Genomic DNA, 13353 nt, shown 5'->3' on the forward strand with positions numbered 1-13353 from the left:
CGGATCTACACCTTCGGATCGGCCCTACTCAATCCACAGGCTTACACCTCCTGATCGACCCTGCTCGATTCACAGATTTACACCTTCGGATCGACCCTACTCGATCCACGGATTTACACCTTTGGATTGACCCTGCTCAATCCATGGATCTACACCTTCGGATCAACCCTAGCCGATCCACGAATTTACACCTTCGGATCGACCCCGCTCGATCCACAGATTTACACTTTCGGATTGACCCTGCTAAATCCACGGATCTCCACTCAACCTGACCGACTGACCGACCGACCGACTCAACTCCATCACTCCCTAAGAACCAGGTATTGGACCTCCACTCTACCCGACAGACCGACTCAACTCTACCATTACTCCCCAAGAACCAAGTATTGGACCTCCACTCTACCTGACGGACCGACTCCATTCCATCCTCACTCTTCAAGAACCATGTATTGGATGTCCACTCTATCTGACCGACCGACCGACCGACTCAACTCCATCCTCCCTAAGAACCATGTATTAGATGTCCATTCTACTCGACCGACCGACCGACCGACTCAACTCCACCATCACTCCCCAAGAACCAAGTATTGGATGTCCACTCTACCCGACGGACCGACTCCACTCTATCCTCACTCCCCAAGAACCATGTATTGGATGTCCACTTTACCGAACTGACCGACCGACTCAACTCCATCCTCCCCAAGAACCATGTATTAGATGTCTACTTTACCCGACCGACCGACCGACTCAACTCTACCATCACTCCCTAAGAACTAAGTATTGGATGTCCACTCTACCCGACCGACCGACTCAACTCCACCATCCTCACTCCCCAGNGACAGGAGGCCAGAGCTCAGATCGATTGTAAGCTCTACAAGGTCACCAAAGAAGCAGGGAAGGGCGCCTACAAACTCCAGACCCCCGAGGGCCAAGACATCAATAACAGTTGGAATGTCGTTCACCTCAAACGCTACTACTTCTAGGTGAACCTTGTCTTTTTTTCGTTTTTCATTTTTTCATTTTAAAAAAAAAAAAAGATGAGTGGGCCTATCCACCTCCTCTTAGACAGTCGGCCTCATGGCCAAATATTTAATGAAGTGTTATTCAGAAGTTTTCGTCTCCAAATCTACCCCGATCGATGAATTACTTACACCTTCAAATCGGCCTTGCCCGATGAACGTACGGACACCTTCAAATCAGCCCTGCCTGATGAACGTACGGACACCTTCAAATCGGCCCTGCCCGATGAACGTACGAACACCTTCAAATCGGCCTTGTCTGATAAACGTATGGACACCTTCAAATCGGCTCTGCCCGATAAACGTACGTACACCTTTAAATCGGCCTTGTCCAATGAACGTACTGACACCTTTAAATCGGCCTTGTCCGATGAACGTACTGACACCTTCAAATTAGCCTTGCCCGATAAACGTACGGACACCTTCAAATCGGTCTTGCCCGATAAACGTACGGACACCTTCGAATCGACCCTGCTCGATTTACGACAACACCTTCAGATCGGCCCGACCCAATCAACGTACGTACACCTTCGGATTGACCTTGCTCAATCTACGGATTTAGACCCTCGGATCGACCCTGCTCGATCCACGGATTTACACCTTCGGATTGACCTTGCTCAATCCATGGATCTATACCTTTGGATCGGCCCTGCCCGATCCACGGATTTACACCTTCGGATCGGCCCTGCCCAATCCACGGATTTACACCTTCGGATCGACCCTGCTCGATCCACGGATCTACACTTTTGGATCGGCCCTGCTCGATCTACAGGCTTACACCTCCGGATCGACCCTGCTCGATCCACAGATTTACACCTTTGGATCGACCCCACTCGATCTACGGATTTACACTTTCGGATTGACCCTGCTAAATCCACGGACCTCCACTCTACCTGATAGACCGACTCAACTCTACCGTCACTCCCCAAGAACCAAGTATTGGACCTCCACTCTACCCGACAAACCAACTCCACTCCATCCTCACTTCCCAAGAACCATGTATTGGATGTCCACTCTACCGGACCGACCGACCGACTCAACTCCATCCTCCCCAAGAACCATGTATTGGATGTCCACTCTACCCGACTGACCGACTCAACTCCACCATCCTCCCCAGGAACCAAGTATTGGATCTCCACTCCACCCGACCGACCGATCGACTCAACTCCACCATCCTACCTCCCCAGGAACGAAGTATTGGATCACCACTCCACCCGACCGACCGACCGACTCAACTCCATCCTCCCCAGGAACTAAGTATTGGATCACCACTCTCCCTATGCCACCGACCAACCTGGTCTTTTCAAACTTTGACTATCACCACTCACCCTGCCCCCCGCCACCGATCAACACACAGACTTAACCTGTCTAAAAGATTCAATCGCCCTTCCTACCCAACCGAGCCAGCACATTGCAACAGGTTGGCTCCCGCAACGAAGCTTACACTCTCATGCTTCACGTCTAGGAGATTCTCCAAATTTGGGCGATCGGCTAGGAGCAGTCTCGCACTTGTTCACNTCCACGGATCTCCACTCAACCTGACCGACCGACCGACCGACTCAACTCCACCATCACTCCCCAAGAACCAGGTATTGGACCTCCACTCTACCTGACAGACTGACTCAACTTTACCATCACTCCCCAAGAACCAAGTATTGGACCTCCATTCTACCCGACGGACCGACTCAACTCCACCATCACTCCCCAAGAACCAAGTATTGGATGTCCACTCTACCCGACAGACCGACTCCACTCCATCCTCACTCCCCAAGAACCAAGTATTGGATCTCTACTCCACCCGACCGACCGACCGACTCAACTCCACCATCCTAACTCCCTAAGAACGAAGTATTGGATCACCACTCTACCCGACCGATCGACCGACTCAACTCAACTCCATCCTCCCCAGGAACCAAGTATTGGATCACCACTCTCCCTATGCCACCGATCGACCGACCCGGTCTTTTCAAACTTTGACTATCACCACTCCACCCGACCGACTGACCGACTCAACTCCATCCTCCCCAAGAACCATGTATTGGATCACCACTCTCCCTATGCCACCGACTGATCGACCGACCCAGTCTTTTCAAACTTTGACTATCACCACTCACCCCGCCCCCCGCCACCGATCAACACACAGACTTAACCTGTCTAAAAGATTCAATCGCCCTTCCTACCGAACCGAGCCAGCACATTGCAACAGGTCGGCTCCCGCAACGAAGCTTACACTCCCATGCTTCACGTCCAGGAGATTCTCCAAATCTGGGTGATTGGCTAAGAGCAGTCTCGCACTTGTTCACCCTCGAGGTGATCAAGCCAAGGGGCCTCGTCCATTCAGTCTTCCATAGCGGACGAGTGGGTAGCCATGGGTCAAATGTTTGCGCATTTTGTTTAGCCCTTTGGCATCCAGTTAAAAGCGTCGTGCAGTCACAAGCGCAAGTCTTACGGTCCAACAAGTCGGCAGAGCCGATTCCATCCCACTTGATCACCCGAGTACCCCAACCGAATGAACCTTTAATTTAACATCCTCTCCAACTCATTCGACCCGACATACCGAGTGGATACCCCTGTCATGGGATTTTAGTTCACTTCTTCAGTTGGCAGGACACACCGAACGAGCACGTGAGCCCCAGAAGTCTCGTTATCTCAATCCCTTTGACCCTTCACACCAATCGGGCACACCCTCTTGGGGTGATTGCACATTTCGGATCAGCGTTGATACCGAACGACCCTTAACTACGAATCACCTACATCAAACTGGTCAGCTACGCTGACAATCGACCGTTCAGGAAGGGAGACCGAGTGCCCATCGATCGTTTCCTACTCTCTGACTTAAGAAACTCTTTAACTCAGAGAGTGGGGGGCAAACTGTTAGGGCCAAAAATCGTCATTGGCCCGAATAGAAAAATGGGCTCGACACTGAAGAAGAAGCCAGGCCTAATCCCGATATGACCCAACCAGATTAGGTCCATTCGGTACAAGATATAGCCAGCCCAAACCACGTGGGCACGAGCCTCCTAATCTCGGTCCATTTCCTAGGTCCATGGGCGAATCCATAGCCCACAACCCCCTCAGAATCCTTTCCTACTCCTAATCAATCTCCCATTCAAGGTTACCTTCCTATTCCTGATCACTTTCCTACTCGGAGTTACTCTCCTAATCAGAATCACCTTCCTATCCGGATACTGGTAAGACAGCTTACCACGANGTATTGGACCTCCACTCTACCCGACGAACTGACTCCACTCCATCCTCACTTCCCAAGAACCATGTATTGGATGTCCACTCTACCAGACCGACCGACCAACTCAACTCCATCCTCACTTCCCAAGAACCATGTATTGGATGTCCACTCTACCCGACCGACCGACTCAACTCCACCATCCTACCTCCCTAGGAACAAAGTATTGGATCACCACTCCACCCGACCGATCGACCGACTCAACTCCATCCTCCCCAGAAACCAAGTATTGGATCACCACTCTCCCTATGCCACCGACCGACCGACCAACCTGGTCTTTTCAAACTTTGACTATCACCACTCACCCCGCCCCCGGCCACCGATCAACACATAGACTTAACCTGTCTAAAAGATTCAATCGCCCTTCCTACCCAACCGAGCCAGCACATTGCAACAGGTTGCTCCTACAACGAAGCTTACACTTCCATGCTTCACGTCTAGGAGATTCTCCAAATCTGGGCGATTGGCTAGGAGCAGTCTCGCACTTGTTCACCCTCAAGGTGATCAAGCTAAGGGGCCTCGTCCACTCAGTCTTCCATAGCGGACGAGTGGGCAGCCATGAGTCAAATGTTTGCGTATTTTGTTTGGCCCTTTGGCATCCAGTAAAAAGCGCCATGGAGTCACAAGCGCAAGTCTTACGGTCCAACAAGCCGGCCGAGCCGATTCCATCCCACTCGATCACCCGAGTACCCCAACCGAATGAATCTTTAATTTAACATCGTCTCCAACTCATTCGACCTGACATACCGAGCGGATACCCCTGTCATGGGATTTTAGTTCACTTCTCCAGTCGGCAGGACACACCGAACGAGCACGTGAGCCCCAGAAGTCTCGTTATCTCAGTCCCTTCGACCCTTCACACCGATCGGGCACACCCTCTTGGGGTGATTGCACATTTCGGATCAGCTTTGATACCGAGCGACCCTTAACTATGAATCACCTACATCAAACTGGTCAGCTACGCCGACAATCGACCGTCCAAGAAGGGAAACCGAGTGCCCATCGATCGCTTCCTACTCTCTGACTTAAGAAACTCTTAACTCAGAGAGTGGGGGGAAAACTGTTAGGGCCAAAAATCGTCCTTGGCCCGAATAGGAAAACGGGCTCGACACTGAAGAAGAAGCCAGGCCCAATCCCGATATGACCCAACCAGATTANTGCAGTACTTCAAAATATTGACCAACTTCATGACCTTCCAGCATAATATCATTTGATCAACAATATTCAGTGAACAGGCCAGAGCAGGGGAAGTTACAGGAAATATAATTGTAGTGCTATCTTTCCCAACTTTCTTTTGAAAATGAGTTGGATTGTGGATATGTTGTAATCTTATCAGATTGGCTTTTCTGAGATAATATTTTCATGATACGCTAAAGCTAGCCATCAGTGCAAAGTGGGACTCTGTACCAAACTCCAAACACTTAAATTTTCAGGATTTGAGTCAAGATAATGAGTTTTCATATCAGTTTCATAATGCTAAAGCTAGACATCAGTGATCCATCACTCACGTACACATGTTTGTAACTCTTAAGATTAGTATTCTATAAATTTACAGAAAATTCAAAGGAGTGGCAACCATTCAATTATTTCTGGAAAACATGCCTGAAACAGTTGGAAACATTGATGTTAGAGTTACCCCACCATTAAATTATTTCTGAAAACTTGCCAGAAACTCTGCTGTAAATGTTGATGCTACTGTACAATAGTTCAAAAGCGGTTAACCAGTTCAAAACTGGTTAACCAGTTTTCCGACTAACTGAAAAATCGGTTTAGTTTCGGTTCAGGAAAATTCTTAAACTGAAAAGCTGGTTTGGTTCGAAAAATCGGTTAACTGGTTATAAACACCCCTAAATATTTAGATATATTTAACACACTAATCTAAATTAAAGAAATTTTTTTGACAAATTTATATTACAATAAAAATCAAAATCCAAAAAATATAGTTGAACTTGAATAGACTAGAACAAGAAGTTCTCTTGATTTTATTGATCCAAAAAAAGTTGAATTGAAACTTAAGAGTGTACTGAGCGGCAATTGCTTTAGAACCAGAGTGTTTTTTTTTTTTTTTTTTTTTTTTTAATCTTTTCTAATAGAATATATTGCTTATAAGGTTTTTATGTTTAAATTACTGTGTTTGTAATGGTGTATGGACTGGAATATTTTAATTTAACATTTATTTTGGTTGACTCGATGGTTAAATTAAAGTCAAGGAACCACATCTTATTCATCACTTCATTAATATTTAATATTTTTAGATTAAAAATAAATAAATAGTTATAAATTTATGGTTTAGGTAAGAAAATTAGGTTGAAAGATGAAAAATTCTTTGGTTATTTTAGATTAATTCAATTGTCTTACCTAATATTAGTTAATAGATAGAAAAGAAAATTAAAATCTCTCTAAGATATAGGTTTTAATTAGATACATACAATAATAACATGTGACTCATTTCAATTCAAAAAATCTCCGGAAATAATCATAACTATTTGTACTAACAGAAGCATATAGCAAGATATTGAACAACAGAAGTAGCAAGCTTTTGAGCAATTCTTCGATTTAACCAACACAAAATCCTACCTTGTTGAATTTAACCAAAAACAGGCTCTTCTGTGACAGCAAGTACCAGAATTCTAATCAAGAATTGCAATTGCTAGAATAAAATTTCTAGTTTTGATTACGATACAAAAGTAATATATCAGAAAGTGCAATTGAAAACAGAAAACGTAAAGCAAACAAACTGAAATGGATTTAAACAACCAAACCAATATGCTTGAAGCATTTTGAATGGGAACATCATCTGCATACCTTAAATCACTGCCTCTACCTGAGCTAGAACGCTGTATTACATTTTATATATTGCTGATGCAGTGTGGTCCTGATAGAAATTTCAGTCCATGTTCAAATCAATACTTTTTTTCAGGACTCAACCCCTTCTACTAACAACTACAAACACATCACATTACATCTGCACCTAATCAACAGCAGATTTCTAGCTGAATTCACCTAAGATAAACATTATAAAAAACAAAGAAATGCTGGTGCATTACAGTAGAAACTACAGCAACAGAACACCAGATTTTTGCCGCCAGACATGCAGCTCCAGTACTTCAAAATATGACCAACTCAGACCTTCCAGCATAATATCATTTGATCAACACTCCTCCTTGATTTCATGCTGGAAACTCCAGTTTGAGTCTGAATTCTTCAAACTTGGACTTATTCAGTCCCTTGGTCATATATCAGCAACTTGGTTCTCTCCCAAGCAATGACTAAGCTGATTTCTTTGCTTTGCTCGCTCTCTCACAGCATGGTATTTAATTTTGATATGTTTAGTTCGACCTGGAGAATAGGATTTTAGCAATTGCAACCGTTGACATATTACACAATAAATGGTGGTAGACCATCTTGATTCAGCCTCAATCTGTCAGAATTTTTCTCAACAGATTGCCTGGTTGTAGCAGCTGCAGCAGAAAGTATTCTGCTCCAGTAGATGGGCTACTGTCTCCTGTTTTTTTGAGAGCCAACTGAAGACACCATGGTTAACAAAGAAACATATCCGAAGTGCTTCTCATATCATCAACTGAGCCTGCCCAGTCACTGTTGAATAGCTATTAAACTGAATTTTTCTGCCCTTCTGAACCAGATTCCTAACTCAGTAGTCCCTTAATGTACCGTAGCACCCCTTTGCAGCCTTATAATGCATCTCACTTGCTTGCTCATGAATCTAGACAGGCTGGTGGTGTACATCAAATCAGGCCTGGTTGCTGTCAAGTACAGCAAGCATCCTATCAAGCTTCTATAGACACCCTTATCCACCCTTTTGGCACCATCTTCCTTGCTCAGCTTCTGGCTAGGAATCAGAGGGATATCAACTGATTTACAATTGTCCATATTGAACTTAATTAGCACCTCATTTGCATACTTCTTTGACACACAAATATACCCTTTAAGCTTTGGTATATTTCCATGCCAAGAAAGTAGCTCATTTCACCCAAATCGTCATGTCAAATTCCATCTTCATTGCTCTTTTGAACTCTTCCACTGAACAAGATTGCTTCAGTCACCAGGAGGTCATCAACATAAAGAGAGACTATCATCACTTCTCTCTTTGTTCCCTTACATAAAGGGTGTGCTCATTTGGACTTCTAGCATATCCTAGCTTGCACAAATAGTCATTAATTTCTGCTATACCAGGCTCTAGGGGCCTGTTTGAGACCATACAAGGCCTTTTTGAGCAGATAGACCTTCTCCTCCTTTCCCTTGACTTCATACCCCTCCGGTTGCTCAATGTAGATTTCCTCATCAAGCAATCCATTTAAAAATGCAGACTTTACATCAAGTGGAAGATTTTCCAACTGAATTGTGCTGCCACTGCCATGAGAAGTCGAATGGTGTCATGTCTTGCCACAGGTGCAAAAGTTTCTGAAAAATCAACTCCAAATTGCTGTGCAAAGCCTTAACAACAAGTCTTGCCTAGTTGTTCACTGATCCATCAGGATTCAGTTTCCTTTAAATATCCTTAACTTGTATTACTTTTCGTCAAGTGGCCTATCAACCAGCTCCCAAGTTTGATTTTTCTGAATCACATTCATCTCCCTGCATTGCAGCCCTCCAGGCTTAGATTTTGCAGCTTCGCATAGCATGTAGGCTCCAATTCAGCCACACTTACACCTCTCATATATGTCATGCAAAGACCTGGTGCCCGGACTGGCATTTCATCCACTTCTTCAGGATTCAATTCGCATTCTGAATTTCTGGATCTGTGTCATGTTGGCTGCTGATCCTTCTCTCAACTTGCCTTCTTTTCCCAATTCCAAGTAGCTCCTTCATCAACCTTGACATCCCTACTAATCACAATCCTTTTGGAGCATGGATTGTAAATTCGGTAGGCTTTAGACTGGCTGCTGTATCCAATCATGATGCCTACTTCAGCCTTCTCATCCAACTTAGTCCTTTTGTTTGCTGGAACAAACACATAACACACACTTCCAAATACTTTCAAATGATCCACTTTGGTCTGACACCATACCAGGCTTCAAAGGGATCTTGTTGTCAAGTGCTTTGGTGGGTAACCGATTAAGTAGATAGATCCCAGTGTTACAGCTTCTGCCCAGAAAATTTTGCAAATTTTTCTCAATCATCATGCACCTAGCCATTCCATCACTGTCCTATCTTTCTCTCACTCACTCTTTTGTTGTGGAGTGGTATGGACTGCTGAACTGATGCAAATTCCAGCCCCTTTGCATGCTCTTCAAACTGTGAAGTGTACTCACCACCATTGTCACTTCTTGACTTAAGTGTCAAACCTGTTTGGTTTTCTACCTCATTGAACCTTTTAAACACAGCAGCACCTCACCTTTTTGATTCAAGAATGCACCCATGTCATCCTAGAAGTATCATCTATAAAGAGGATGAAGTACCTACTCCCACTTAGAGAAGTTTGCTGCATTGGACCACACACATCAGTGTGCAAAAGCTGGAGCTTTCACTTGCTCTCCAAGCTTTATTTGTAGGGAATAGAGGCTGCTGAGTTTGCCAATTTGGCAGGTTTTGCACAATCCTTCACCTTGGTCTATTTCGGGTAGGTTATGGACAAGGTTTTTGTGTTTAAGTTCTTGAGGGCATGATAATGAAAGTGTCCAAATCTCTATGCCACAATCTGAATCATCTATCCTAGCTGAGTAGTTTGAAAAGCACCTTTCCCCATTCTATAGGAAAACCTTTTCCTTGCATTCTAACCTTCATCAATTCAGTCCCATCACTCTCTAAAAATACCAAGTGAGGTCCTTGAATGCAGAGAATAATTTTTTTCTAACTTTGTCCTACACTAAGTAGGCTCAAACTAAATTTTTTAGGCACAAACAAAACATCAGCTATGAGTTTAGTACCTTTTTGGTTTGGACAGAAACATCACCTTTGCCTTTCACTCTAACACTCCACCTTCCCACCTTCACCTGGATTGGTAACCCTCATCTAGGCTCACGAAATTGCTGGCATTTGGGGTCATATGGTTGTTGCAGCTGTGTCAATCAACCAGACGTCAGGGCTGCTTGCACCATGCATTCGAGACCACAACAGCTGCTCTGAACTCTCTCTGTCTGCTGGAGTGCTGGAACTTTCCACGCTTGAGCTTGCTGTTCCTGCTGATTCCCTTTGTTCTTACACACTCTTTCAATGTGCCCAAATGTTTACAAGACCTCATTGAATGCTAGGCCTGAACCAACTCATTTTCAGAGTGGTTCTTTTTCTGCAGTGAGGACAAGGAGCAAAAGTTCTTGCTGCACCCACATGCTTTCCTCCTTGATTACTCTGCTTTTCTTTCCCTTCTTCTCTCCAGCGTACCTCCGCTTTCCCCTTGAAATCCCTTCTTTTTTTGACTTACAAACATAGCTCCTTCCTCAAACTGTCTTGCCTCAGCACCTCCTCTGTTCTTGTGCTGAAGAATCACAAGTTCGCTAGGCTGATTTGGGACAGGTCTTTTGAGTCTTCAAGTGAGGAGATTTTTGCTTCAAATCTTTTGGGTAAACTAATCAAAACCTTCTCCACAATCCGCTGATCATCAACTCCTCACCAAGTAGCTTATCTTGTTTACAACATTCATCAATCTATCCACATACCTTGACATTTTCAGTTTCTTGCATTTTGAGCACTTCAACTCTCTCCTCAAGTTTAGGATCTGCATGTTTCTGGTTTGGGTACTTCCCCAAAACTCTCCTTGACTGTCCCAAGCTTCTTTAGAGTATCACAAGCCATTATCCTGGAGAGACCTGGTCAGTTACTGCAGAATGGATGCAGAGAGTGCTCTTGGAGTCTTGCAACCTCCTCTTCATGAATCCTAATCTGATCAGTTGTTGGGTTTGCTCCAAGTTGAGGGATTTGTCTCCTTCCTCCACATATTGCCATAAGGAATGGCCTCTCAAATAGGTCTTCATTTTGACAGCCCAAACATGGTACTGCTCACCATTGAAGATAAAGTTTTTCTTTTTCTTTAATTCGGGGGAGAAAGAGGTGCTGGATTGTTGCCATGGAGGAGATCTTAAGGGAGTTGCTGTGTTTGAAGAGTTAGTTTAGTCTGAAAAACTCACAGAGGCTCTGATACCAAATGAAGGTTTTGGAGCTGGAGAATTCTAAGGAAAAAACTGCTGTTAAGATGCACACACACTCAAAGAAAAGTTACAAACGGGAATGCTGTTTCATTGAACAAAAAACTGAATATAAACATGGTTGCACTGCAGTTACACCTACTCTGCAGCAGACTTAAAATCAAAATTTAAACAGCCATACTTTACTAACAACACAATACACACTTACATCTGCACCTATCAATAGCAGATTTCTAGCTGAATCACCTAAGATAAACATTATAAAAAACAAAGAAATGCTGTTACAGTAGAAACTAACAGCAACAGAACACCAATTTTTGCCGCCAAACATGCAGCTGCAGTCCTTCAAAATATTGACCAACTTCATGACCTTCAGCATATATCATCAAGCTTCAGGTTACTAAGAGTGCTCAATCTTTCGCATCTCTGGTTTAGAACTGTACCAAAAGAAATAGGCAAGTTGATTCACTTGAAGTATTTGGGCATAAAAGGGGATTTTACTACAGTTTTTCTCAGTTTGGTGAGCCTACAAACTCTGAACTGTTTAGATTCGATTTCTTTCAGTAGCCGCCCAATAGAAATTTGTAAACTGCAAGAGCTGAGACATCTATTCGGAGAATTTATAGGGGATTATCGGATAGACAACATGAAAAACCTTCAAACTTTGAAGAGCATATCGGTCGACACTTGGATTAAAACTAATCCAGAAGGGTTGGTTAATCTTCGAGAGCTGCACATAAAAAGCCGTTTCGAAAAAGAAAATGAGTTCACGTTTGATTCTATTGCCAAACTAAAAACCCTTCAAATATTACGGGTTGAATTTCCATCATGTACAATTCATTCGTTGCAACCACTCTCTAATTGCGAAAATCTGGTAGAATTGACATTAAGTGTGGCTCTAGAGAAACTACCGGAAGAAATGCCTGCATATTTGCCAAATCTTGAATACCTAGAATTAACCAACTGCAAACTCAATGATGACCCCATGCCTACATTAGAGAAGTTGCCGAACCTTACAGTTCTTTATTTCGCCGAGGAATCTTATTGTTTCAGGAAACTTGTGTGCAGCAAAGGAGGTTTTCGTCGGCTGGAAATTCTTGTAATTTTGGGAAAATATTTTGAGGAGTTGCAAGTAGCGGAAGGAGCTATGCCTGAGCTTAGAAGTTTCTTAGGGACGTATTTAATAATTCCAGAAAGACTGAAAAAGCTCCCTCTCCCAGCCGAGTGGGAATACGGAGATGCATATCAGCATGAAATTTAAATTCTTACTTGTACACCTCTAATTTGAGCTTTCTTTATTAATAAAATTCATTTTATATTTGTTGGTCGTGATTCAGAGTATATATATGTTGTGAACTTACAGAGTGTAAGGCAGGAGAAGTTGCATAAAACTTTTCTGAGTTATTGATTCTGATTTTCTAAATTTTCATGCGAACGAATCATGGTTTTGAATCAAGGCCATATACTCATTTATTAACCGATTACATGCTTACAACTTGCTAGTCAATTTTACCATCCAAAGTTTGCAATGCTGAAGCTTTTGCATCTTCTGGGACACTGTCATTTTCCAGGATTTATAGACTTAAAAGTGAAGATAATAAACTTCCATTAAGCTGAAGCCAGGAATCTATGGCGGATCACTCACTAACAAAAGTAGAAAGAAATTGTTGTTATGTCCAAGCTTAGAAGTTTGAAAGTTCCACAATATTTCAAGTTGTAGAATTCCAGAATGATTACTGCAGAAAATAAAACCTGGAAATATTTGAAGGTTTTGGAGCTGGAGAATTCTAAGGAAAAAACTGCTGTTAAGATGGCACACACACTCAAAGAAAAGTTACAAACGGGAATGCTGTTTCATTGAACAAAAAACTGAATATAAAACATGGTTTGCACTGCAGTTACACCTACTCTGCAGCAGACTTAAAATCAAAATTTAAACAGCCATACTTTACTNAATATTAACAAATTGTAAGCCTCATTTCTGATT

The 13353-nt window shown here is 43.4% G+C and overlaps 1 protein-coding gene across 1 annotated transcript; it reads left to right on the top strand.

Annotated features, from left to right (window-relative positions):
* Nucleotides 1-12012: 12012 nt before the first annotated feature.
* On the top strand, nt 12013-12627 carry LOC116127146 (putative disease resistance RPP13-like protein 2). The gene has a single exon (XM_031412807.1). The coding sequence runs from the start codon at nt 12013-12015 to the stop codon at nt 12625-12627; it is 615 nt and encodes a 204-aa protein (XP_031268667.1).
* Nucleotides 12628-13353: the final 726 nt, after the last annotated feature.

The sequence above is a fragment of the Pistacia vera genome, unplaced genomic scaffold, assembly GCF_008641045.1.
Source record: "Pistacia vera cultivar Batoury unplaced genomic scaffold, PisVer_v2 Contig189, whole genome shotgun sequence".
Classification (NCBI taxonomy): domain Eukaryota; kingdom Viridiplantae; phylum Streptophyta; class Magnoliopsida; order Sapindales; family Anacardiaceae; genus Pistacia; species Pistacia vera.

Coding starts and splice junctions, on each gene's coding strand:
- LOC116127146 (XM_031412807.1), top strand. CDS start 12,013: ATGAAAAACCTTCAAACTTTGAAGAGCATATCGGTCGACACTTGGATT.